The 27282-nt window shown below is 33.0% G+C and overlaps 2 protein-coding genes and 1 long non-coding RNA gene across 5 annotated transcripts in view; 2 read left to right on the top strand and 1 right to left on the bottom strand.

The window, feature by feature from the left end:
• The first annotated feature begins 628 nt into the window (after window positions 1-628).
• On the top strand, window positions 629-1689 carry LOC101897776 (protein FRA10AC1 homolog). Its single transcript, XM_005190499.4, has one exon. The coding sequence runs from the start codon at window positions 677-679 to the stop codon at window positions 1445-1447; it is 771 nt and encodes a 256-aa protein (XP_005190556.1). The 5' UTR covers window positions 629-676; the 3' UTR covers window positions 1448-1689.
• Window positions 1690-2935: 1246 nt separating this feature from the next.
• On the top strand, window positions 2936-8346 carry LOC131804961 (uncharacterized). The gene is made up of 2 exons (XR_009343423.1): window positions 2936-5292; window positions 6699-8346. It is a non-coding gene; the product is annotated as an uncharacterized LOC131804961 (long non-coding RNA).
• Window positions 7450-27282, bottom strand: part of LOC101897937 (ATP-binding cassette sub-family A member 17) — a 55358-nt gene continuing 35525 nt past the window's right edge. For 2 of the 3 annotated variants that reach the window (XM_011297087.3, XM_020039271.2), the window contains 11 exons: window positions 12430-12581; window positions 12176-12362; window positions 11872-12121; window positions 11558-11780; window positions 11442-11500; window positions 11046-11378; window positions 10742-10986; window positions 10524-10686; window positions 10006-10466; window positions 9679-9809; window positions 7450-9589 (listed from right to left, as the gene is read on the bottom strand). In XM_011297087.3, coding sequence (XP_011295389.1) covers window positions 9154-9589; window positions 9679-9809; window positions 10006-10466; window positions 10524-10686; window positions 10742-10986; window positions 11046-11378; window positions 11442-11500; window positions 11558-11780; window positions 11872-12121; window positions 12176-12362; window positions 12430-12581 — 2640 coding nt within the window. In that variant the 3' untranslated portion in view covers window positions 7450-9153. The remainder of the gene's footprint in view (window positions 9590-9678; window positions 9810-10005; window positions 10467-10523; window positions 10687-10741; window positions 10987-11045; window positions 11379-11441; window positions 11501-11557; window positions 11781-11871; window positions 12122-12175; window positions 12363-12429; window positions 12582-27282) is intronic. The other variant, XM_011297088.3, reaches the window with a different exon arrangement.

Here is a 27282-nt window from a genome sequence, read left to right as displayed (position 1 = left end):
ACAAGTAGACCTCTATACTTGCAATTTTTTCAAAGTTGACCTACCTTCTCTTCATTGTACCATGGTACAATGAATACAAGGTAGGTCAACTTTGAAAAAATTGCAAGTATTGAGGTCTACCTGTTTGGCTTGTAATGTCAGAATTACTATAAAAACAATAAAAAAGCAAACAACTTGTTGCATTGATTTTGAATAAATAATTTAAAACCGCGAAAACTGAATGAAAGGTCAAAATTTATTTTCAAAATCATGTTCTATATATCTCTTATGGTTTATTTCGCGACAAAAACTGTAGATTTTGTCGATGCATACGTCGCAATAAGCATTTTGAAAATACCCGAATTTGAATATTTTCTGAAAATTTTTTTGTTATTGAAAAGAATACACACACATAAACAAATGAAGTTGACATATTAAGCCAGAAAAATAAAAAAATTAAAATCATATGGTAGTTTTGCCCTACCTTAAATTCATTGTACCATGCATTGTTCCATGTATATACATACACAAAATTGGCAGAAGTCGCCCACACTTAGAAAAAATTGGAATACCTTTTTATTGTACAATGGGTACTAGATAAATGAAAAATGTGGATGCCGTCCCAGTAGCTCATTTTAGGGAATCGTCACGTTGAACTCATGAGAAAACAAATCTCCAGCTGACCTGACAAGCAAAAATGTTTCCCATTTCATTAAAAACGTTAAGTGATCGTGAACGACACGATTACATCTTGCAAACTTTTGTTTTGAATAATAGAAGTTCGTGCAATCATAGAAATCATAAACGAGACATTGATGTCATAAGAGAACATCACAGGTTTTTATGGGATGATGAATCTAAAGAGGATTCGTGGGAAACAAGACTCGCTAGAAGATATTACGACAAGTTATTCAAAGAATATTGCATAGCAGATCTCACGAGATACAGGGAAAATAAGATTGCTTTACGATGGCGTACAGAATCAGAAGTCGTAGCTGGCATTGGCCAATTCCAATGTGGAAGTAGAAAATGTTTGAGAAGGGATGGTCTTCGGAGCTGGGAGGTTAATTTTGCATATAGAGAGCAAGGTGTCCATAAAAATGCTTTAATAAAACTTAGACTTTGCCCGGAACATTCGATGCACTTGAACTATACATCGAAAAAACGAGAAGTGAAACGATTGAAAAATACGGAACGTCAAGCAGCAAAAGAGGAGAAGCGTGCCACTAAAAAATCACTCAGTGAGGAAAAAACCATTGATAATGAGGAGCACTACGACAGTTCTAACGTGACTCATGGATATATTGAAAACTGTATCGGAAAAGATTGCCTCGAAAATAACGCGGCAGTTGTAGAGAAAGATGTCTTGGAATCAGCAGATATATGGAACAGAAACGCAGATAATGAAGTCGAACCAGTCTCCAGAGAAAATGAATTTGAACGCTATCTTGAAGATTTGTTGTTATAAAAGCAAGAAGTAAAGTTCAGAATTTTGTAGGCAATGTAGTTATTTACAAATATGTTGGAATTTAATGTACAAAAAATCATTATTATAATTCCATTCGTCATGTTTGTTTCTTTTTTTTGTGGTGATATATCAATAATTATTTTTCTATATGAAAATTCAGAAAATTCTTTACTACACTAATGCTGTAAATTAATAAAAATAAAGGTGCAAGTTGAGTCCAGGGGCTATGATCCTGAAGGTGAGTATTTTTAACTTTTTTTAACCTGAATGTAATTTGAGGGGAAAATACCCGAATGTTCGGATACAACATTCGGTTTTTATACGATTCTACAAAATGGGTATCTTTTGAAAGCTTATGGAAATACCTGTCTAACAAGTTCCGGAGTAATGAGTATTGGTATTTTTATACCAGTACTTTTTCGGCCGTGGCTTGATTTTTATTACTCAGAGATATGTCCAACACCGGCAACGCGATCCATAGTTTTTCTAAACATTGTAACTTCTGGAAGTAGCCGGAACTCGATTTTTTATCGTTCCCCTGCAGGGAAATAAATTGGTTTAAATCTAACTTAAAATTAGTTTAAAAAACCACAACAACTTATATTTTGATTTATTTACTTTACGCCAACTAACTACTTAACTATTAACATTGATATTCAAATTCTTTTTTTTTTCTATTTGAAGGAAGAATGCTATTTACAGATACCCTGATTGCACTGTTTTTTTTAAGCTTATGTATTTTGGCTAGCAGCACTATCTTGTATTAGGTGTGTCTGATTACCCTAAAATTTGTAACAATTGTTACTGGAAGTCATCTGTTAACCCGAAAGTTCTGCAAAAGAGAGCTGTTGGAGAGAGAAATTTTGACAGTTCTTTCAGTGAGAGTTTGCAAATTCTTGCTGGAAAAATTTCTTCTTGCAATCTCTTGCAACTCTTCTTCTTCTCATTCATCGACATTTAATCAGATGTTTTCTATTGTTTATTTATTTCTTTTTGTGATTTTAATTTGAAAATATTGTTTTAGAATTAGCAAGACTAATTGTTTTTGGAGAACAACTTTACAAAATGTGAAAAACGTAAATGTTAATATGTAATGTAAAAAACTTGTAAAATTAGTATTGGTTCCTTTGTTTTAATTCTCCTTATGGGGGACAAATTGGTTTGTTTTGACAAATCAGCTGATTAGTTGCAAGCTTCTGCAGGAATACCGTCTGTTTACTTTTCGCAATTTCCTTGCAAAAGAGAATAAAACTACCTTACTCTCTCAGAAAGATGTTGCTGGCGGGAAAAATAACCAGACACACCTATTGTACGTTGCATTTATATCAAAGTATTTTTGGACATGTATTATGCGAATTATTGCAAAGTAGTTCGATATAACCAGTCATCTTTGTTTTTTATGCCTGTTTTTTCGTTCAAATTGGTTGACTTCTAAATGAATTTACAACCAACTTATAGTTTATGAAAAGTTACTTCATAAATGCATTATTCTACAACTAACTACAAATTGGTTAAAAAGTCATCTGAATATCAACCAGTTGTGGTTTCTTAACTGGTTGATCTTCAGATGACATTTGTACCAATTTGTAGTTAGTTGTGGAATAATGCATTTATAAAAGCGATTTCCTCAAACGGTTGAGAAAAGTCCCGTCAAAAAAAAAATAATAATTATAAATAAATAAATAAAAAATTTGTTAACATATTTTTTAACTGACTAAAAATCGACTAAGTGGTTTACAGTTAGTTTAAAAGTAACTAGTTTATATTTAGCTTCACAGTAATGCAGGAATGGACAATTGTCCACTGCCTAGCTCATCCCAATTTATTTCCCCGAAGGGAAGGTACAGATCTCCAAAATCGCTGCTCATTGGCTGCGTCTACTGTACCGCAAAGGGAAATGCAAAGCAAATGCTCATTAGCTGCGTCTACTGTACCGCAAAGAGAAATGTAGATCAAATGTCAGATGATCAAGCAGCTTAGTTATGTATAACAGACTTTCAGTCTAATATTTACAGCAACTACTCATATGCGAGTTCTACTAGTTCCGCTCGGGGAGATGTAGATAAGATGCCGTAGAATGAGTTTGGAGAATTAAAAACAAAACATTTAACGAATACTCATTGAATAAAAATAAAATTGCATATGTAGAATAGAGATCTTTATTGTATTCAACGGATTACTTAATTAAATAGTATTAAATAAACTGATATAAATAACAAAAAATAACATCATCTCGCAAACGATAATTTTAAAGGTTGGAAATTACGAGTTCTACGAAATGGAACATTATGGTTTATTTCACCTATAAGAAATGAAGAATCAATGAGATCGCGTAATAATTTAATGATAAACAGTGCTCTTAACATAAAAAGTCTTCTTTGAAGTAATGGAAGGTCAATTAACAATAACCTACTCCCATAAAGTGGAAGAGGTTCGGAAACGTTCCAGTTTAAACAATGTAAAGCGAAAATAAAATCTGATTTTATTTTATTAGAGTAAAATATATAAAATGGGCTCCACAGTATACAGCCATATTCCAATACTGGACGCACCAAGCTAACAAATAATCATTTAGTTACATAAAGATCATCAAACTCTTTAGACCAGCGCTTGATGATACCTAGTAACGATTTTGCTTAATTTACGCAAGACTAAATATGCAAGTGAAACCGAAGCTTAGGATCTAATAGTTAGATAATAAAGGTTGGATCGAAAGAAACACAACTTTCAATATCTTCGAAACAAAGCTATAATGGTTAGATACATATTACTGGATCTTAATTTCATGATTTGCAACACTAATATCTTCTAAACTACAAGAGATATCAATACATATGGCACCAATTTGGAAAGGTCACAATGTAGGCTACAATGCAGTTCTTAATACCCCATAATGGGTACATTTTCGATTTTTTCAAAAATACCAATTTTCTTGTATTACTCCGGGGTTTTGAGTTTAAAGGCTATGCACAGATACCCAGGTTTTTTAAACAATTAAGGGTTCGAAATACAACATCCACTTTTAATAGGGTTCTAAAATGGGTATCATTTGAAAGTTTATGGGAATACCTATCTGGCAAGTGGTCATAGGATACTCCGTTTCCGGTATAATGCAAGAAAATTTGTATTTTTATACCAGTACTTTTTGCAAAATCCCTAAAAACTCGAAAATGGTGCCATATGTGCTGATATCTCTTATAGTTCCAAAGATAAATTGAGATTTTCTCCACTAATATGTATCTAACCTTGTTTTAAGTAGCCGGACTTCGGCCGTTTTCGGCAATATTGGAGTTTTTAGAGATTAGATAGGTATTTTCATAAGCTTTCATTGGATATCCATTTTTTACATTTCAGTTTTGTAAAACCGAATTTGCGAGTCGAATAACCGGGTAAGCGAATATTTCCCCACCAAAGAAATAATTTGCCGTAATCAGTTTATAAAGACCTATACGTTTTATTTTTGTCCCCCTCCACCGTGCACAGTATTTTTCATCTCCATAGTAAACATCTCCGACCGTGTAAGGTACATATATTCTCGATCACAAAAAAATTAAGTTTTATCGATATCCGCCCTTCAGTTGTAATCACTCTCCTGAGGAAAATGAGCTAGAAGCTAAAATTGTGTGCACATAGCCACATTTTCAACGCAATTTTAATGTTTTATTAATTTTTGCTGTAGCTACAAACCACTGGCAAATAATTGTCTACATAGGTTTATGTTTTCCTGCGTCCTTTATATAACGGTACTCCGACATTTGATGCATTAATTGCTCTTTTCAACGGAATCGACAAATTAAACCTCATTGTAGATTCACCATTTTAGTATTCTCGTAGATGGAAAAGAGGTAAATGATACTGAGTTCCTAAAATACTTTCTGTGGAAATAGAAATGATTTATAAATTCAAAAATTAATTTAATTGGAAAAGTAAAATATTAATTTATGAAGCTCTCGTACAAATTAATTTAAATTATATTGTCTTCATATATGGATATATGGAATGTGTAGCAAACTGCCAATAACATACTACCTCACGTTAGATTTATTTGAGGAAGTATTTCCAACTACCATACCAATGGTCATAATATTTTAACATTTTCTCGAAATCGAAATAACATCGATCGATCGAGGAAAGGGTTATAAATGTATCATTAAATGAAAACTAAAAATATCAATTTGTTATATATCATGCAAGTGGTACAAACAATATTTGACTAAAATACTATTTGTGTGTTTCTGGTTGTATGTAGAAATGTATTGAGTTAAACAAGAAAGTAAAAGCATATTAAGCTAAACAAATTATTCAATACTCCTCCCAACAATTGTAAACTAAAATGGTCGTAATTATTCCTAGCATATTACCATAAACAAATCGTATGATACCGTTAAAACAAGACTGAAATTTATAAATATTGACTGATCGTTTTCCTGAGTAGACCTACAGACCAAAACTGTATATCATCAGCATAAATACCTACTTCAAAGTAGCCTTTTGTTCCTATCGTTCTGAAAACAAAACTACGGTCTCTAAAAATAAGAAACTGAAGATGAGAACACAGAAACCACCTTATTAGCACACTGGATGGGTAAGAGAAGCTAAATTGATGATAGAACATTTTATTTTATGTTCTACTTAATTAAATGCTTTACCTAAGTCTAATATTGCAATTATACCTTCTAGCGTGCATTGCTCGTATAATATTATAAATAAGTTTTAGCATAACAGTTTATTAGTGAATATGAATTTAAATGTGCACATTGTTGATTTTTATGTACATGCTCAAACGCTTTTATAAGGTAGTAAGTATAGCGATGGATTCTTCCATTCCGAGGGGAAAATCCAGTATAAGAATAGATTGAACCAATATAGAAGATGTGATATTTCATAAATAAATAAGATTCAAGATTCTTAACAATATGTTATCAATACCTACTGTATTTTAATTAATTATGGATATTGCACAAACAAGATCGTTCTCATCATGGCCCATGGTTCTCATCAATATTTCTGAACTGAAGTTCATAATAAGGTATTCTCAAACTAGACGAATAAGAAGACAACACAGCTGAAAAGTAATCGCACATTTGTATCACAGATTATAGCACAATAGTCTTTCATACGCAACCAAAAATTTTTTGAATTAGATGTCAATGAGTCTACGAACTTCAGTTTCATTATGTTTATAGTTTTTATGTTCCTCTCAGTGTTTTCAAAAAAAAAAATGATTTCTTTTACAAATTGCATTTTTTAGTTTCAACATAAGATGTTTCGGATTACAGAAATTCAGGGTGAGAGAATAACGCAGGAAAATAAAACTGACTGAATTTTAAAACTGTATAACGTCTAGTTACCAAAGCATAGTCAATTAGAGAGCCGGTATTATGGCGAAGATCTAGGGTATGAAGAAGATCCAGGGTGCGCCGCATAAGAAAGTGACGAATGTTCATACAATTCTAAGATATGAATACGGCCAGGTATATGTTCAAATCTTGCAACAATGTCGGCAATACTATGTTCAAAAGGTGATAAATTTTGTGTTTAATTACATACTATTGTCCATAATAATAAATATTTTTAATTGTAATACTAATTTGAGTAGACAACTCGCGAATTTTTTTTTTCATGTAAGGCGTCAAAAATTAACTTTCGTAGGGACCTTCCATACATTTTTAAAATTTGTCTATAGGAGTTCCTAATAACAAAAATAGCATTAGACATAGCGTTAGATTTTTTTGTGTAACCTCCTTTATTATGGTTTATTTGATGTATATATAATGGAATTAGCAATTTAAATTCACTGGGTTTACTAAATCCAATGAACTATAAACGTACTATTATAGACATTTTTTCAAAAGTTTAGCTTTCCTAATGGTGAAGGTATTAAAATTTAGCCCCTACCTAATTTAACGGGTGTTTTTATTAACAACCTGCTTAGCTTTAAATTTTTGCATTACCAATGTATTTTGGACATACAGTGAGACACAAAATGAAAACAACAAATGTATGATTGTTAATGGAATTATTTTTAATAAAGTTGTACATGATTTCAGCATATAATCCTTTTTATTTAGATTTATAACTCAATTAAGAACAGGGTTACAGTGGGTGCAGCTGCATCCTGTGCATCATTGCACTAAAGTAATTCAGTCCTCGCTAACAAGTCTAGAGATTAGAGACAAGACTTTCGATGAACGGATTTGTTTCAAGAGATGTCAATTGGTTTGGTACAGTACATTAGTACAGCTGCACCTCTTTTCAATAAGTTATTAAGTTTAAATGTTTATTATTTAAATGGTTTTACATTATTTTTATTTAAGCATATAAAATATACAATGAAATTAATAAATAGGAATGGAATAAATAATATTCTATAAATGTTTTTATGAATAAGAGATGTTAAAATATAGGTAGGTATACGTTATAAATTCTATAACACAATGAAATCTATATTTTGTTCACGTCCTTTATCTAATAGATAATTATAAGTATAATCGAAAAGTATAATTTGCTATACTTTTATGTTTATATGTTCATGTGGTTTGTTTAATAACCCTCGTCAGAAATGTTGTATAGAATTTACATTTGTTATTTTTTTTTAGATTTATAATTGTTAACTGCATTAGATATAAAACCGAAAGGTGAAAGAAGTATGCTGGTAATTATAATTAATTAATAATATTTAAAGTTTTATGTCTTACAAAAAAATATATATATTATAAATTAATTGAAATTAATTTCACGACTACATTGAAAAAAGTTTGTTTGTTGTTATGATGATTTTTATTTCTCTTATATCCGTGAAATTGTGCATCAAATCAACATACTTCCATGATCCAAATAACAAGCAACACCAAAACGCTTATTTAACAAAAAAAAAAAAAAAATAAATAAATAAATAATAATAATAATAAAAGAAGAATATCATAGATCAAATTTGTTTGTCACTCCAAATACATTTGTTATAAAATCAGAATGTATGTTCTACATTTACCAATAAATGCAAATTTTTATGAACGCTTACTTACTTCAGTTCACAATTAAGGGTTGATTCAATTCTCGTTGTAGCTTATTGAATGCCAATGGTTAGTCTAAAATATTGTGAACCTGGACGTAATATCAACAGATACATTTGAAGAATCTTTTCTACTTTTTAGTGCAAAATTAAAATATGTAAATAAATAAAAGCGGTTTCGTTAGCCGCATATATATGTAAAAAACATCAACTGCAGGGCCAATTTTTTAAATTATTGAAATAATGATGAATACATTTTAAGCTTTTGACAATTATTTTTTGTTATTTTTCGGTATTGGAATTTTTAACAGTATGTTGAATATGCATATATACCACATGGTTTTAGTCATTTTGCACATTTACCAGTAGTTTTTTGTATATTCGAATAAAAAAGTATATTTGCGTTTGTTAATGTCAATAAATGTGGTCATAAAAGTGTGTATAAAGCACTTTAGACATAAATGATGATTATAAACAAATGTCTTACATGTTTGAGATTTCTTATAAAGACCTTATATTAAGATAATACGTACTAGAAAAATGTCTATAAAATGTAGGTCTTTTTACGCAATTTAATTAGTTTGATATTAAGTTTGACATTAATTGTCAATCATATATATGTTATGGAAATAAATACAATTATTTTGTAATTGGCATATTTTTAATGCAGACCTTCTTAGTTTCACGTTGATAATTAGACTGGTGAATCGCTCACATTTACTTGGCCATTGCTGTTGCTTTGTCTTTCGTGATATTTTTCATACTTCAAAAATATATCTTCCAATGTTGTTTCATTTACTGAATATTCCTCTACAAAATCGCCGGCAATATTTTGGAATTGAGCACATCTAGAAAAAACATCAGACCATGCTATTATATCGAATGATTTAATGAAGTAAGTTAAAATTCCGGCATGGCTCTCTCGTAGTTTACAATGTGGAAATATTTCTTTTAAATGATGTGTTACAGTCTGAACTTCAATATCTGTTGCTTCATTTGTTCGCAATTTTATGCTTATAGTGAATCCGGCACCATACAACTGTTTAAGTTCGGGTACGTGCCCCAGACATTTAAACTGCCCCTCGGCCATTATGGCTAGTCGATTACACAGATGTTCGCATTCGTCCATGCTGAAATAATATCCAGATATTAAAGATGTGTGTTTCAAATTCAATATAAATATTTTAACATTTATATAAAATAAAAAAATGGTATTAACCTGTGAGATGTAAGTACGATGGTTTTGTCTCGCTTTTGAAAATCCTGTATTGTTTTCCAGAGAAAACGCCGAGATATAGGATCAACACCAGTTGTTGGTTCGTCTAATAGTACTAATGATGGACTGCCAATCTGGAGTACAACATTAAAAACAAAAAATGAAACATTTTGATTTATCCGTTCTTATTTATCTCAATTGGGTTCTGATTCTTAGTCCAGCATCAAGAAGGACGCAGCCTACACTGGTTGGGTCCGCAACGACACTGGAGTTAGTTGAGTAGTGGGTTTGGCTAGGCCGTATCTGTGCTAGTAAATAACATATACCTACCATGGCAGCAGCAGTCTGCAGCTTTCTTTTTGTTCCTCCCGAATAATGTTTTACGTCAACATTTTTGAAATCCATTAAATCCAACTTTTCTATCCAATACATGACTTCGTCATGAACGTGTTGGTATTTTATTCCTCGTAATAAAGCCATATACTTAAGGGTTTGATAAGCCGTCATAAATTCATTAAGACTTTCGTTTTGTGGGCAGTAACCAAATCGGTAACGATACTCCGACTCATTTTGCGCTATATCAACACCATCAATTTTTATAGTTCCAGAGGTAATAACTTGATTCGCTGCAATCATTTCAAAAGTTGTCGTTTTTCCGGCGCCATTAACTCCAAGAAGTCCAAAACATTCTTGCTTGCGAACAACAAAATTTAAATCATTCACGGTAACTTTTTCATTGTATTTTTTGTACACATCTTTAACCAATAAAGGATATTCTGTTTCCACATTATCTAGAAATAAATTACTATTGATTATAGGAATATTTAGGAATATTAACTTTTTATTACCCTTGATAATTTTTTCAACAGTCGACTTTTCTTCTTGTATAAATCGATCTTGTTCGTTGTCACTATTATCTCTTGATGGTTTGGTTTTAAACAGGTTTATTTTAAAAGCGCTACTAATTTTGTGTCGACGTCTGTTGTTTTCCACAACGAATAGGAATATGCACTGAAATAAAAATAATAATATAGGCTCCCGTATTCTTGACCATCATCATCCATACCATAAGAAGTGGAAATAGTAGAAACACGTAGATGTAGAAAGTACCCAATTGTAGAAAATTTTTGTTGTTTAGTTCATTGCGAATTTCTTCTGGTATGTGGTCAGCTCGATTATTTATAAAACGCTCATTAATAACACGTAATTGGTGGCATAAATTAAAGTCAGGTAAAATTCGTAGGAATGTTATATAATTTTCGTACTTGATCATATCTCCAACAGATGTTGATAGAATCAATGTGGGGATTACTAAAACGTTAGAAGTTAAACATCAATTTTTGATATACTAACACTTAAAGAAGACTTACTTGAGGCGTAATAAAGAGCTACCAAACAAGTAGACAAAGCTGACATAGTGGTTACAATATTAGTAAGACAATATAGTAACGGTAGATATGTTAGACCGTAAAAGAATATAGCTGAAACAATTCTATATAAATCACTAATATTATACAATTCATCGGGCATAATTAATGTTTGATAAGTAAAAAGACAGCAGCAAACGAGAAACAAAAGAATCAAATCGAAAATTAAATTGCTAGACCAGTACACAATAGACGATGTAGCTTGCAATCGTTTAAATCCACTTCGATTTTCCTTAAAAGGCAATATGGCAAAGTAGAATATCATCATAAATACACCTAAAATGTTTGATAATTATAATAAAAATATTGAGTCACACGAAAGAAAATAATTGATCTTACCCATTGGAACAAACGTAGCATAATACGCTAATTGTAAAGAACCAGCAGAGGAATTTTGACTGCAAATAATTGAAATCTTTCGGTATAAGAATTGCGTTATATTTAAAAATGCTTACATAGTTACAGGTGCATATGTTGTCTTCAAGATTTCATTATTATTATTAGTGTTCCACATATATATTACATTGTCCACTAAGTTTGTAAGTATTGCTGGACTATGAAACATGTTTGTAGAATACAATATGCTCACGATTGGAAAACTTTCCCCACTTATGTGTATGGTGCCAATTACGTTTTGTTGAAAATTAAAAAAATCTCCTTTCATAATTTCAATTAATTCTGTAACAAAATGTAAACAAAATTAAATTTAACAAAATTAGTAATATAAAACATCAATTAGAATTACTTTATTATTTTACATTTAACCTACCATCTTCGATATTGAATGTGGAGTTTAGTGTCAAATGTTTAACTTCTATTCCGGGATGCATTTTAATTTGTTGTCTCAAAAGATTTGTGAACTTTACCACGCCCGAAGTAGCATCACTTGGAGTGCTTACATAAATCCTGCCATTTTCATAATGATCTAATGATAATTTAAGTCCAGTACCAAAATTAAGAATCGTCGAAGAATGTATTATGATAATAGCTAATGTCGTCAATAAAAATGGTATTGTTATCTGAAAATATACATATATTATCCAAAGTGTCATGCAAATACTTCAATAGCATACTAAAAACAAAGCTAATATCCAATCGTTCTTCAAAAATAGCAATTTTTTATATGCAACTGCCGCAAATTGCTGATACCAATAAACATTTTTTAATGAATCCAAACGTTGATAAGGTACTCTAACTGTTGTTCCTCCACGACAATTAACGGCTCCATCAACCTCATCTTCATTACCTCTGGGTGCAGAACTAAAAAGTACATTTTTGGAATTCGAATTTTTAAAAATTTTTTGCTCTCTAAATAGTTTAGTCTTACTTGAGAAATACATCTTCTAAGGTAGTGTCTGTTATAGATATAGTGTTAATACCCAACTCGATGTGCTGTCTTTCTAGTTCTTTTAGCAATTTGGAATAATTACTTTTGTAGTCATATGGCAAAGTTATTGATATGGTGGGTGGAACAATGTTCTGAAAGTATATATGAAAATTTTCAGATCAAAAGAGTATGTTACAAATAATTAGGATATTTTCTGTGAAAATCTTAAAAATGCCGAATGCCTATACGACGACGTGGACCTGCATAGGCAACTTTTGTCATAAGTTATTACCATATTCAAATTCGAAACTTGAAGAAAAATATGTTTACAATGTAGCTAAAATCATCAAAATACTGTTATATGGGGGCTATACGAGGACGGGGACCAATTTTCTGGCATGGGATGAAGTATCTATTACGAACTTCACATGCGAAATTTTAAGTTATTACCATATTCAAATTCGAAACTTGAAGAAAAATATGTTTACAATGTCGCTAAAATCATCAAAATACCGAATATCGGGAGTTACCGTTATATGGGGGCTATATGATAACTTGGACCTACATGGCCCATTTACGAACTTAACATTGCCTACTAGCAAAATATACATGTGTGCAAAATTTTAGCATTCTATCTCAATTTGTTCGATAGATAGCGTGATTACAACAGACGGACAGACACACAGAAAGACAGACAGACGGATATGGCTAAATAGTCTTAGAATTTTACGCTGATCAAGAATATGTATACTTATGTTGGGTCTGACATGAGTATTTCGAGGAGTTACAAACGGAATGACAAAATTAATATACCCTCCATAGTATGGTGGAGGGTATAATAAAAATAAATTATATATGTTCGAAATATATTTATTTTATATTTGTATTGATAAAAATGGATCAAAAATATTATCTTAACATCTTATGTTTAACAAGTAAAAAAGCAGTAAGTTCGGCCGGGCCGAACTTTGAATACCCTCCACCATTTGGAACGAATTAGAAAATTTTCAAAAAAAAAAAAAAAAATCCATTAAAAATTCAGTTAAAATCTTTAAAATACCTACCTGGGTGTAAAGTACTCACAAGGAACTCCTTCATCAAAATACCGAATATCACGGGGTACCGTTATATGGGAGCTATACGTTATCGTTAACCTATATAGAGAATTCTCTGTCGGGGAGTAAAGTGCTCACAAAGAACCCCTTGTGTATAAAGAACCCCTTGTGACCATTCCGTTGAAAAATGTGACTAAAAACATCAAAATACCGAATATCGGGGGTACCGTTATATGGGGGCTATACAATATCGTGGACCGATATAGTCCATCTTGAACTTGACCTGCCTGCAGACAAAAGAGAGATCTGTGCAAAATTTTAGCTTCCTACCTTAATTTGTTTAGACTGTAGCGTGATTACAACATACGGACGGACGGACAGGGCTAAATCGTCTTGGAATTTTACGCTGATCAAGAATATATATACTTTGTTGGGTCTGAAATGATTATTTCGATGAGTTACAAACGGAATGACGAACCCCTCCATACTATGTATGGTGGAGGGTATGAAAATAGATCATAAATCTTATCGTAGTTATAATTGTAAAATATTAAGAACTATTACAAGTTTTAAATACCAAATTTGAATAAACTCTTTTAAAAATGTGGCTAAAATCTCAAAAATATTCGGAAGTACCACTATTTTTTTTATCGAACGTTCCCACGCCTCACATTCTCACCCCTGCCGACCGAGGGGGCGACCTCCCTTTACGTAAGAATCGCGTACACATCATGATCCGCACCAAAATTTAGTAGGAAATTGAAAACCAGCTATAGAATCTAATTCATCAGCTTCTTTGTTAAATAATAAAACATGTATTTTAATTGTTTAAAAATAAAATTATTCTAGATTCAATAACTTCTCCAAATCTACATTACAGTACACAGAATTAAAGTCAACACACATTTTACTAAGAGGTTCGCACATTGAATAATTCGTGTGGTGAAAATCAGTATATAATAATTGGTAGTATCTACTAGATCTAAACGGAACATTAATTCGAATAGATGAGATTAGGAAATCTGAAGGTATATTACCATTCAATATTTTCAGTACGAACATGCTTTCAAGTGTAGGCAATCTAATTAATTTTAGCCTGCCAGCATAAGAAGGCAAAAGAAAATCACTATTCTGTACACCTCGTAAGGCAAATAGCAGAAATTGTTTTTGCACGGATTCTATTTTATCCGAGTATATTGCATATTGAGGATCCCATACAACAGAACCGTATTCTAATATAGGTCTAACAATATATATAATAATAATATAGGTCTAACAAGAGACGTAAATAACTGTTTTGTTATATATGGATCAGAAAATTCTTTGTCCCGCCGTTTAACAAAATCTAAAACACCATTTGCTTAATTTACCATTGTTATTACGTGGCTATTAAATTTTAATTTTGGATCCATCAAGGGGCCTAGATCGACAAATGAATCTACAGTTGATAATGAATGACCCTCAATATTATATTGCAATATCAGAGAAGAAGATCTGGAGAAGCACACATGCTTACATTTGCTTAAATTTAAATCCATACAATTTGTTGTTGTTGTAGCAGTTTTAACATGTTCCGTTGTTTGTTTCCTGACTAATCCGGTTCTTCCTCAATGTCCAGGTTTAGGAATTCTGCTACCTTTATGGGCTATAGCCATAGATCCTTTGGACGGAGTTGGGTAGGTTTGGCTGGACAATTAAACAGGTGCAGCGTATTGTGCGGGCCTGTATCGCACGCTGGGCAGACGTTCCGCACATCTTCGTCAATTCGTGCCCAATATGAATTGAGACGGCTGCACCATCCTGAACGTAGTTGGGCCAACACTACCCTGGTTTGCCTAAGCAGCCGACGTTCTTCAGCTGCAATGGATGGGGGGTGGACTCCGAGTATGGTATTCATACTGTAATTATTAACTACCTCTGCGACTGCATCAGTATGAATGCTATTCAGACCGATCTGCTAATGGAGACGATTATTGGGAGATGGTCTGAGCCAAGAGAAATGACGGGTTGCCAAGTCACGTCATTTATCAGACCGGGTGACACAATGGTTAAATCTGGCGAACTGTGACACTCTCCTCATATACGGGTGGGGCATCCTCGTTTACCCTGCAAAATGTGGAGCAGTCAATCTGCTCTGCCAACGCTGATCCCCTCTGGTCATTACCTAGGACGGAATGCCACAACTCATGGTGTGCATTGAAGTCCCCTAGTACCAGACGGTCATTGCCTTCCAAAAGTGGGCTTATATTAGGCAAGCAACGCGGTTCACAGCTATTAACCGGCGGCATATACACATTAAGCACCTCTACCTCGCCAGTTCCACACTTGACTGCTACCCCAATTTACTCCATGTATGGGTTACTAGAGACTAGCTCAAGCGAGATAGGTCTGTATTGAACAGAATGGTGTAACAGGAACGCTAACCCCCACCTCCACTTCTGGTGCGATCTTTCCCCAATACGTTGTAACCATTGCAACGTTGTAAGCTACAATTTTTATTGAGATTGGTTTCCTGCACCGCTGCGATCTTAATATTCCTCCGATTCATAAAATCCACTATCTCATTTAACATTTTACCTCGGAGTCCGTTGCAATTGAACTGCAAAAAGGATGCACTGTCCGGAGTTGGAACAGCAACATGTGGCGTTAGGTGCTGCGGTAAATGTTGGTTCTAGAGACTGCGGTGGAGTTCCAAACTCCGACGACGACGAGGTCGTGGACTCACTGGGGACTGCGTTGGTACAGCACGATGCAACACAGTCCCTATCGCTATAGTCTCGCAACCGGGTTAAACCGGAACAATTCCTAAAATGCACCCATCCTCTGCATCCATTACATCTCACCGAGACTGACCTATGGTGGATGGTGTTTTGGCAAACCGTACAGAACCATGATCCGGGATTTTCCTCAAGCCTGGCACGGACCAAAAGAATCCGGAGCAAGCATTCCGGGATGTGCTGCTCCCAATACAGAAAAATAAACAAACACGAACATGTATACACTGGGTTGGCAGCCGCTGGCCGAAACTGGAGTGTTGTTGTTTCGGGTCAATCCGGTGTCGTAGAACCAGCTGCCGTGGGATTGTCCATATAATTTAACCTGCACCATTGAAAAAGGCTATCTAAATTGTTTTAAAGTAAACTATCTTGTTTATCACAATTATGGGAAATGAATAATTTAACATCATATGCGTACATTAACAATTTCGTGTAATTTATGGAATTAGGTAAATCGTTGATAAATAAAAAAAAGAGAGCCGGTCCAAGGTGACTTCCTTGCGGAACACCCGATGGAACGTTAATCGTTTTGGATAGATACCCTTCAAACAAAACTTGTTGTGATCTATCTCGTAAGTAAGTAAGTAATGATATCCATTTGACTAAGTTCGTGTTGAAACCCATACAATTTAATTTATATATGGGAGTATATGGTTAATCGTATCAAAAGCTGTACTGAAATCAGTATAATTTGTATCAATTTGTTTACACTGACCAAATCCTTTTATTACTGTTAATGTAAATTGTATAAAATTTGTTGCAGTTGAAAAACCACTACGAAAACCATGCTGATATGGACTCAATATAGATTGAATTTTCAGTGAAATTACTGCAGTAATTAATTATTCGAACAATTTTGGAATGACACTTAATTTTGCAATTCCTCTATAATTTGACACATTAGTAAGACTACCAGACTTATGTAAAGGTATAATATAAGTTTTTTTCCAGAAAGTAGGAAAGTGACCACATTTAACTGAATAATTAAACAATATAGTTAAAGGAAGTGTCGAGGTCCAAGCCAAACCCCTCTACACAACCGCAATCAGACCCCCCCCCCCCCCCTTCGATCCACGCCAATGGAGACCGATGTTATCGATGAGGATGAATTGATAGACCTTGACCTCTAAACAGAAGGTAATCGAAGTTGTGTCGTAAGTAAGAAAAGTTTAGTTGCTAAATAAAGGATCGTCTTGATCAATAACCACTAATTCCAAACAAATAAACTTGTCGACGGACAATATTTCTTTTATTTTAAATAAAGTGTCTTTTTAAGAATTATATTGCTTATGTTTCTGAACAATATTTAAGAATTATATTAGGTATACCATCCGTCCTGGACAGTTAATCGATTTTAAACTACGCAGACGTTGTAGAAAATGCATACAAATTTGATCAGCCTGTGATAACGTATACGGATACGAATCTTTAATTTGGCAAGATGTACTGGTATAGGTTGTGGCAAAAAAATCTGCGAAACATTCAGCAATATCTATGCCTGTGACAAATTCTTTATTGTTATATTTCAATACTGAGGGCTTTGAGGAAACTTTTCGTATTAGATTAACAAAATCAGAATGAATTTTTAACATGATAACTGAGGGGTTATCCATGGATATTTATTTGAATTATTAACTCTAGTTGTTGGAACACATTCCAGTCTAAATTTATTTAAAATATCATAAAATTTATCAATTACATATTCTAGATCTTTATGGCTGTTACACAGCACACAGAAGCCCAATTTACGGAGGAAATGAGGGTATTAAATTTTCGAAAATTAGTTTTTTTTTTTGTAATTAAGGACAGTTCTAAATAAGTCCGACTGACTTTCTTCAATTACATAACTGTGAGTCATGGAGATATATAAAGTTGGATGGTATACATCTTCAGGAGTGCATATTGGAGGAATTCTGAATATATCAATATGCTGTGTTATATTTACAAACGCCAAATCAATAATTTTGTCGTGTGAATTTTTCGCACTGTTTATTTGATAAAGATTTAAGTCACACAAACTATTTATAACATCAAATGTATACTGGGTACTGTTCATTTCGGATGGCAAAGGAATCAAAGCTTCAGAATCTGGCATTGAAAGCCACCGAATGGAAGGCATATTAAAATCACCAAGGATCAGGATGCGATCGGAATCTTTCATTTTTTCAGTGATTAAATTTATTGCTGATAAATGCTGATTATAAATGTCAAGTGAAGATGAAGGTGGAATATAAGAGCAAGTTACAAACAATTTAGATTTGCCCAATTGAATGGAAACGAAACAAATTCTATATCAAGAAAATAATTTAGATCAATTAAATTAGTGGTATATTTGGTATCAACTGCAATAAGGATAATAAGGGGTAATATAAGAAATCATGGGCCCATACCCACATACTTCTGCCATAGAAAACAGGACCCAGTGTGCACTGCAAATAATTCCACTAAAAAGTGGCTAAAAAACTGCCACAGGAGGTAGAACCCGTTACGAACACTCAGTAGGTCTCAGTCTCTCTCAGTGGGTCTTAAATCGTCAAACGAACCCATTACGAACACAAAACTCTTAAGTTAAAACAATTCCCTTAGAATATGTATTTTTAATCACAAAAATACCGAATATCGGAAGGTACCGTTATATCGGAGCATGTTAAATCGTGGAGCTATATATAAAAGGAGGTAGGATCCATTACGAAATCTAGGTACCGAATTTGAAACAACTCCATTGGAAAATGTAGGTAGATAATCAATGACGAATATTAGGTGGTACCGTTATATCGTATGATATACGAAAATGTGGACAGACATGGTCCATCTATGAATTGAACCATATACTAATAGGGTTCAAAAGGAAGGTAGAAGGTATAAAAAAGTCCGTTGAAAAATGTCACTGAAATTTAAAAAATTCCAAATATCAGAAAACTTGGTACTTTATAGCCGCTTATCTACCAGCAATTGCGGTGCCTATTACCGACTCCAAATACCAAGCATGAGATAATCTGTTGCAAAAATACGGAATATTAGGTGCTACATTTATATATATATATATATATATATATATATATATATATATATATATATATATATATATATATATATATATTTATATATATATATATATATATATATATATATTTATATATATATGGTGGAGGGTATAAAAATAATCTTTTTAGATATGTATACTTGATGCTCTTAAATTAAAACATAATTCTAATTCCATTGTGCAAATCAAAAATAATTACAGGAAAAATTCAATAGAGTATCAAAGTAGAGTTAAAAATATTTAGAAGATACCTGTATTGGCGTTTTAATACTTTACATCGTAAAGTAACCTAAATAGTTGGAACAAGACCATGAAAGAGCGAATGCCCTCAGCGTTATTTCATTTCAAACGTCGTAAAATAGGGTTCCTACAAATTAAAAAAAAAATTAGGATCTCAATTTCTTTACTCTTTGTTGCCAATTAAATTCGGCCAATTAAATACAGCTTTATGGGGACTAGTCCTCAAATTGGCTAGACCTAAACATACTACCAAGTTATAGCAAATTCTGTTTAAAAATATTACCAAAACACCTTCGATTATATGGGGGCTAACAGGCAAAACAATTTTTTTAAACCTACTTAAATTTCTTCGAAGCTAACGTAATTTCCCCAGACAAACGGACAGGCTTAAATTGAAATAGAATCTTGTACTGATGAAGAATGGGGTTTAAAATGCTTATGTTGAGGAGTTACAAACGGAATGACAAACTTAAAATGCTCTCAATACTATGTATGTATGGTGGAGGGTAAAAAAATAATCTTTTTAGATATGTATATTTGATGCTCTTAAATTAAAACAAAATTCTAATTCCATTGTGCAAATCAAAAATAATTATAGGAAAAATTCAATATCAAAGTAGAGTTAAAAATATTTACATCGTAAAGTAACCTAAATAGTTGGAACAAGGCCATGAAAGAGCGAATGCCCTCAGCGTTATTTCATTTCAAACGTCGTAAAATAGGGTTCCTACAAATTAAAAAAAAAAAAATTTAGGATCTAAATTTCTTTACTCTTTGTTGCCAATTAAATTCGGCCAATTAAATACAGCTTTATGGGGACTAGTCCTCAAATTGGCTAGACCTAAACATACTACCAAGTTATAGCAAATTCTGTTGAAAAATATTACCAAAACACCTTCGATTATATGGGGGCTAACAGGCAAAACAATTTTTTTATACCTACTTAAATTTCTTCGAAGCTAACGTAATTTCCACAGACAAACGGACAGGGTTAAATTGAAATAGAATCTTGTGCTGATGAAGAATGGGGTTTAAAATGCTTATGTTGAGGAGTTACAAACGGAATGACAAACTTAAAATGCTCTCAATACTATGTATGTATGGTGGAGGGTAAAAAAATAATCTTTTTAGATATGTATATTTGATGCTCTTAAATTAAAACAAAATTCTAATTCCATTGTGCAAATCAAAAATAATTATAGGAAAAATTCAATATCAAAGTAGAGTTAAAAATATTTACATCGTAAAGTAACCTAAATAGTTGGAACAAGGCCATGAAAGAGCGAATGCCCTCAGCGTTATTTCATTTCAAACGTCGTAAAATAGGGTTCCTACAAATTAAAAAAAAAACAGATTTAGAATCTAAATTTCTTTACTCTTTGTTGCCAATTAAATTCGGTATTCAGTTGGGATTGCATCAAAAACCGCATAGGAACCCGAGAAAGGCTCGATGGGACAAATTTGCGGAGCACAATGCATGGAAGCACCGTTGGTTTTGTAATTGCCGTGTCGATGTCCGTTTTGTTTTTGTTCATAACTCCCATAATAATGTGGGATTATGTCAAACGAACACAATCCCTATGGGGAATATAATCTTTGCCGTGCGGACTACTTACAAAAATAATTATGACAAAAAACACATCTACCCATCCACATCAACATTCTTTAATATATGATTTTCCCCAAAGATTACAACCTACACAACCTTCTATTAAAATTAATAAAATATGCAAAAATTAACCTATAAGTACCTTACCTTCCCACCTGTGATACTAGTTACTAAGTTTTGTTTTTTTTTTTCTTAATTCTTATTATATGCCTTACTAATTCATACTATCCCATCCACATTAGCTCCCTGACTGTGCCCTCTTATATCCGTCACGCAAGTAAAGCTACCTCTCAACCAGGTTGTCGTGAGTTTAAGATTATAAATTTGTTTGATCATTAATTAAAAAATTAATACAACATGTACTCATGTACTCGTTCTGTCCTTTGTATCCTATTTTTAGTGTACATTGCAGTTATCGAATGTGTGAACGGTTAGAGGTAAAAACTTGAAATTTGGAATAGAAATCAAGGTTGAAGTGTAGAGTCGATATAAAGAGGTAGTTTTGAAAGTGCGTACTCAAAGTTCTAAACGGTAATAAATGTAATACATTTTGAATTTAGAGGAAGGAAGGAAGTTTTCGAAATTTGTACTTATTGGCCCGATTTCGATTTGGGTGAACCAATAAAGCTGGAATCCTGAAATTTGGAAATAAGACTACTACTGCATTTTATGACTGATGTTTATCGTAGTTTTGGAAATTGGTACTTATGTATACTTAATGGTACTAAATTTGTTAGAATTCAAATTTTGGGAGTTGGAATCCTGAAATTTAGAATTAATATTACTGTTGGAGTGTAGGATTGATTTATGTACGACATTTTGGAAGTTCGTACTTATCTGTACTAAACAGTACTAAATTTAGAACAATTAGGATTTGGGTGTACCGATAGGGCTGCAATCCTGATATTGGGAAATACAATTCGGAAATGTGTACTAAATGATACTAAAATTTGTACAAATTGAGCTGTAATTCTGAAATTTGGAAATAAGGTTCCTATGGGATTGTATGATTGAGGTATGGATGTTGGTTTGGAAATTTGGAGTGTAGGATTGAGAAATTCGTACTTATGCGTATTAAAATTGGTAAAATTTAAATTAGTGTAAACCGATATAACGATACGCCAATAAAATATGAATAAAAACTATTTTCATTTGATACAGTCCTATGGTCATTTGTACAAAATACGGGTCACGTCGATCTACGTTTTGGTATAGCCCCATATAGGGGTATAGATTCAAAGTATTTTTTATATTTAAGTTTTTAAGTTCTTAAAGAAAGTTTTTAAAAGAAGAAAACATCATTCCAAAAAACTGTAAATATTGGCCACCTTTATATAAAGCTATCCCTTGATTTCAGCTATTTCCGGGGTCTTAGCTACATTTTTCTATTGTTTTGGCATCTTGTCTTCTAAGGGGGTAGAAAACCTCTTCGCAGATAATGTTCAATGTAGGTCAATGTTTTGGAGTAGCGCCATATAAAGATACCATCTGATTTTACCTATTTCGAGGGTGTTGACCACATTTTCAAATCGACTTAGCTTAAAATGTGCATTATGGCAATTTTGGAGTCCCATCCCAGGTCTACCGATCTATAGTGATTTTAACTGATTGGCTGACAAACAGACGGATATTCTTCAATCGTCAGATGTTATGGGTACTCTAAAGTCATTACGATGTTATAGAGGCTATGTCACGGCCCGGAGAAAATGCAAATTACACATTGCTAACGACATTGTATACGAATTCATACACCGACAGAATGAACCGTTGTCCGCCCTCCACGAAAATACCAAAATCCCTGAGGCACAGACAGGAAATTGTTCCCTTTTCTCCTCCTGAAGCGTCTACAGTCCCAACGCCTGTAATGGGCCACAATGAAACCACAAGTTCTTAATCTTCTAGCCAAAGCGATAAAACAAGGATCGTGTAGCAGTAATCAAAAACTCTGAGCTGAAAGGAAAAATCAGTGATAGCCTTTCTTGGTGTAGGTCAGTTCAAGTTCGGAGGTTCGCTCATCAGAGTGTTAATTTACACTATTGAACAGGAGTACCAGTAGGTCCGTGGGGAAATTGCACCTCGACTTAGCGTTGATTTGATTCCGCCTAACATTGGCGTAGCACTCAAATCTTTTAGGACTATTTATATACGAACAGACAGCCAGGTTTGCCCTGAGACTGATATAAAACTAGTGACTGCATAACACCAGGAATGAACTTCGAACCATTAGACATCCACATATCAAATAGGGACGACTGGGCACTTAACAATTCACCTTATACTGTGTAGTGTATACTAATGGTTGGGTCATAAGCGATATCTTTAAAAAGTAGAAAATTCAAGGTAGCAACATACTTCCCCGTAATAATCGCATCCTCAATTAAATTGTTGTGTAGTTTTTTACTGTTAGCCTAATACAATAATAAATTTGACAAATTAGTGGGAAATCAGTTAAGATTTGGATAATCTTATATGGGTGCTATATCCAAATCTGAACCGATTTAAATATAATTTGACAAATTGAACAGTGTTGGCTTGTTTGTTCGGGATACCATAGTATTTTGTTGTTGCAAAACAGTTAGGCTTAATCCCTTTATTGTTGTTTTTATAAAAACAACGTTTGTTTATTAGTGGAGAACGATGAACGAAATTTATTTTCGTACCAAACTCAGGCCGAACTTCATTGGAATCGGACATCCGTGTCGTTTTTTGTGCATCAAATATGTGAAATCGGCCGAAAATATATATGGGAGCTATATCCAAACTTAAACCGATATCAATATAATTTGGCAAATTCATTTTCTGATCGAAATCACGTCACATATTTCACATTTCATTGGAATCGAAAATACATATCGTGTTTGGTGCATAAAATAAATGAAATCGGTCGAAAATATGTATGGGCACAATACTCAAATCTGAAGCCATTTCAATATAATTTTGCAAATTTATTTTCCGATTAATTCCCGTCACACATTCCAAATTTTATTAAAATAGAACATACATATCGTGTTTGGTGCATCAAATATGTGAAATCGGTCGAAAATATAACTGGGAGCTATATCGAAATCTGCATCCATTCCAATATAATTTGACAAATGTATATTCGTTTAAAATTTTGTTTCACATTCCAAATTTCATTCAAATTAGAGATACATAACGTGTTTGATGCATCAAATATATGAAATCGAATATGTATGGGAGCTATATCCAAATCAGAACCGATTTTAATATAATTTAGCGTATTTATTTTTGTTTCAAATTTGGTTACGCATTCCAAATTTGGAAACTGTATCTGTAATCGATCAAGAGATATGTGGAGGTACCTCTAATTCTGATGGTATATCTCCACTTCCAAGTGGAATTTCAAAAATTTATATAGCCTATATTACTTTAAGCAATGCTGTAGTATACTTGGAAATTGTCAGGAAAATGTGAATGTTAATTCTCCTTAATATAATAAATTGGTGTTTTGTATATCATCATGAAATCCGCAATTGCTTTTTTCCAAGATTTTCTTCTGTAGTTGGCGAGAAGGCGTTTCTTGTGAGAATTGCGAGATTGTGGAATCAGCTCCCTCTGACCCTGTGTAATTTTACCTGTTCTTTTGATATGTGCAGGAAGAGGCAGAGGCAGGAACATTTGTCTGTTCATTGAGTTTCTGGTAGCGGGTTATTTTTTTTTTATTTCTTTTTAGTTATTGGCTGGGGGCCATTTTTATTGTTGTTTATTTTCCATAGAGTAAATTCATTGGCTGGGAACTTCAAATCAAATTGACTTTAAGAAATCTTATAAGAAGAATATAAAGACATAGAAAGAGTACGAACAAAATTATTCTAAAAAAGAAATAATCCAAGATATCTGGGGATATCAAAAACCAGTATAAAATAAGTAAATGTTATGTTTGTAAAAAGCTTAATCATAATTTTAGCAGATGTGAAATGAACTCGTTCATTCCCAAATGTGCTGGACTGATTGACGATTACAGAACATAACATTTGCAATGTTATGTACCAGCAAATGTCTTCGGACCAATTAAAAATAGAGATTAACAGTTCCGCAGATACTAAAAGTGCTCAAAAGAAAAATTTATATTTAATTAGACAGTTTTAGAAACATAAATAGAAATAAAGCACAAAAGTGGGAAATTCGTTATCTCATTTCCTAACAATATCAAAAAAAAAAAAAACAAATTATACCATTTCAATATATGTAATGTTCTTTAAACAGAAAGAAAAATGTAAGTGGTTTTCATCAGTTCTCATCTGACAGTCGATGAGCAAACACCGTTGTTCTGAATAAGCTGATTTAATTAGCAAGCACGTTTTTTCATTTTCCTTTAATTTGTTGGCATTTTTTACAAATATATTTTTCCTTCCTTTTTAAGTTTGATTTAATTGATCGGATTAAAAACAAGCAAAAATGAATGGGGTGTACCCCCCGAATTATAACAGGTACGCTGTTCTGGACCAAATCCGGGATAAACAAAAGTCTCCTCGCTCTCACAAAAGAACACGGCTAGATGCTGCTGATTTTCTTCCTCTACCAACACGAACCCTTAATTATGACGAAGTCCCCAGATTTTTAATCGCCTCCGCTACACCTAAAGACTCCTCAAGTGAAACTAAACCATTTGCCTCTTACAATGTTTTCCAAATCGGACGAGGTATTAAAAACATCTGTCGTGAGTACTCAGAAATATCAAACTCCGTAGTGGTGACTTACTGATAAAGGCGAATAATATCAAAGCATTCAGAAAATTTTTGTCTGCCAAATACATAGATATAGTGCCAGTCAAAATAGTGCCACATCCTTCACTAAATTCCTCGCAAGGCTTAATATTCTCCGACGACTCAAAGACTTGACAGAATACCAAGTAATTGGTGTAAGAAAATTTATGAAAATGGATGGAAACCAATTAGTAGCAACAGGAGGAGCTGTGATCACCTTTGACCTTATACACCCTCCGAGTCGCATTGACATTGGTTGGAGCACTGTTCCTGTCCGGGATTACATACCAAACCCACTGAAATGTAAAAACTGCCAGAAACTAGGTCACACAAAGAACCACTGCAGATCTGTTGAATTGTGCAAAGAATGTGCTTTACCACCACCACACAGCACGTGCAACCGAAAATTCTGTGTAAACTGCAATGTTGACACACACTCTTCAAACGACAAAAATTGCGCTTCCTTCCTGAGTCATAAATCAGTAAACAAAATAACAATTAAACACAGATGCACGAACCGTGATGCGTGGAAAATATTAAAAAGTGATCCGGACAACTACCTAATTAAACCCCCAGTTCAAAAGCAGCTCTATTACACTCATAACACTCATCATAATACGAATGTTCCACCATCTTCAAAGACAATTTCCAACCAAAGTCGTTACCGCCTAATTCAACAAACAAATCAATTACATCTTCCTCTTCCCCAACTACACAAACTAAACCATCAAACGCAAATTCTGTGTACTCTTACAACACAAGCCAAGAAAATAAAAAACCAGCAAACGAAAATGCAGAAAAAGAATCATTATTAAACAAACTTTACACACAATTAAACTCTATCAAAGACAACGATCATCAAAATTCATCAAATTCGGAAAAGATCTCAACAAATACAAATACATCAACATTATCAAGTAACCCAGCCAAGATCACGTCTAGAAGACCTGAAATTGTAGATATGGACGACGTTCCAATGCTTCCAGAAATACTATAATACTATGCAAAACCTTATTATTATCATTTCTAACTATTACTATTTTTTTTCTCTTCTTTTTTATATTTTTCTATGGATCTGAATTCAAACATCACAATTCTCCAATAGAACATTCAAGGTTTTATTTGCCATAAATTTGCTTTAGAAATAATTATTGCATTGCACAAACCAAGCATTATAGTTTTACAAGAGACCCTCATCACGGACCAAAATATGCATTTATTATTTCTTCCAAGTTATAAAATTTATCATCACAACAAAAACTATAACTATTCCAAATCTGAAATATGTATTTTTGTTAAAAATAATATTAATGTTACGCACGACAGCATTTTCTCTGAAAATCTATTATTTCAGTCAATAACATTGGACTATGGTTCTCCTCTTCACATAATAAATGTCTAT

The sequence above is a fragment of the Musca domestica genome, unplaced genomic scaffold (genome assembly GCF_030504385.1).
Source record: "Musca domestica strain aabys unplaced genomic scaffold, Musca_domestica.polishedcontigs.V.1.1 5, whole genome shotgun sequence".
NCBI classification, from domain to species: Eukaryota; Metazoa; Arthropoda; class Insecta; order Diptera; family Muscidae; genus Musca; species Musca domestica.
This window is presented reverse-complemented; position numbering and strand designations above follow the sequence as displayed.

Excerpts from the sequence above, each read along its gene's own strand:
- LOC101897776 (XM_005190499.4), top strand. The coding sequence starts at position 677 with ATGTTTCCCATTTCATTAAAAACGTTAAGTGATCGTGAACGACACGAT.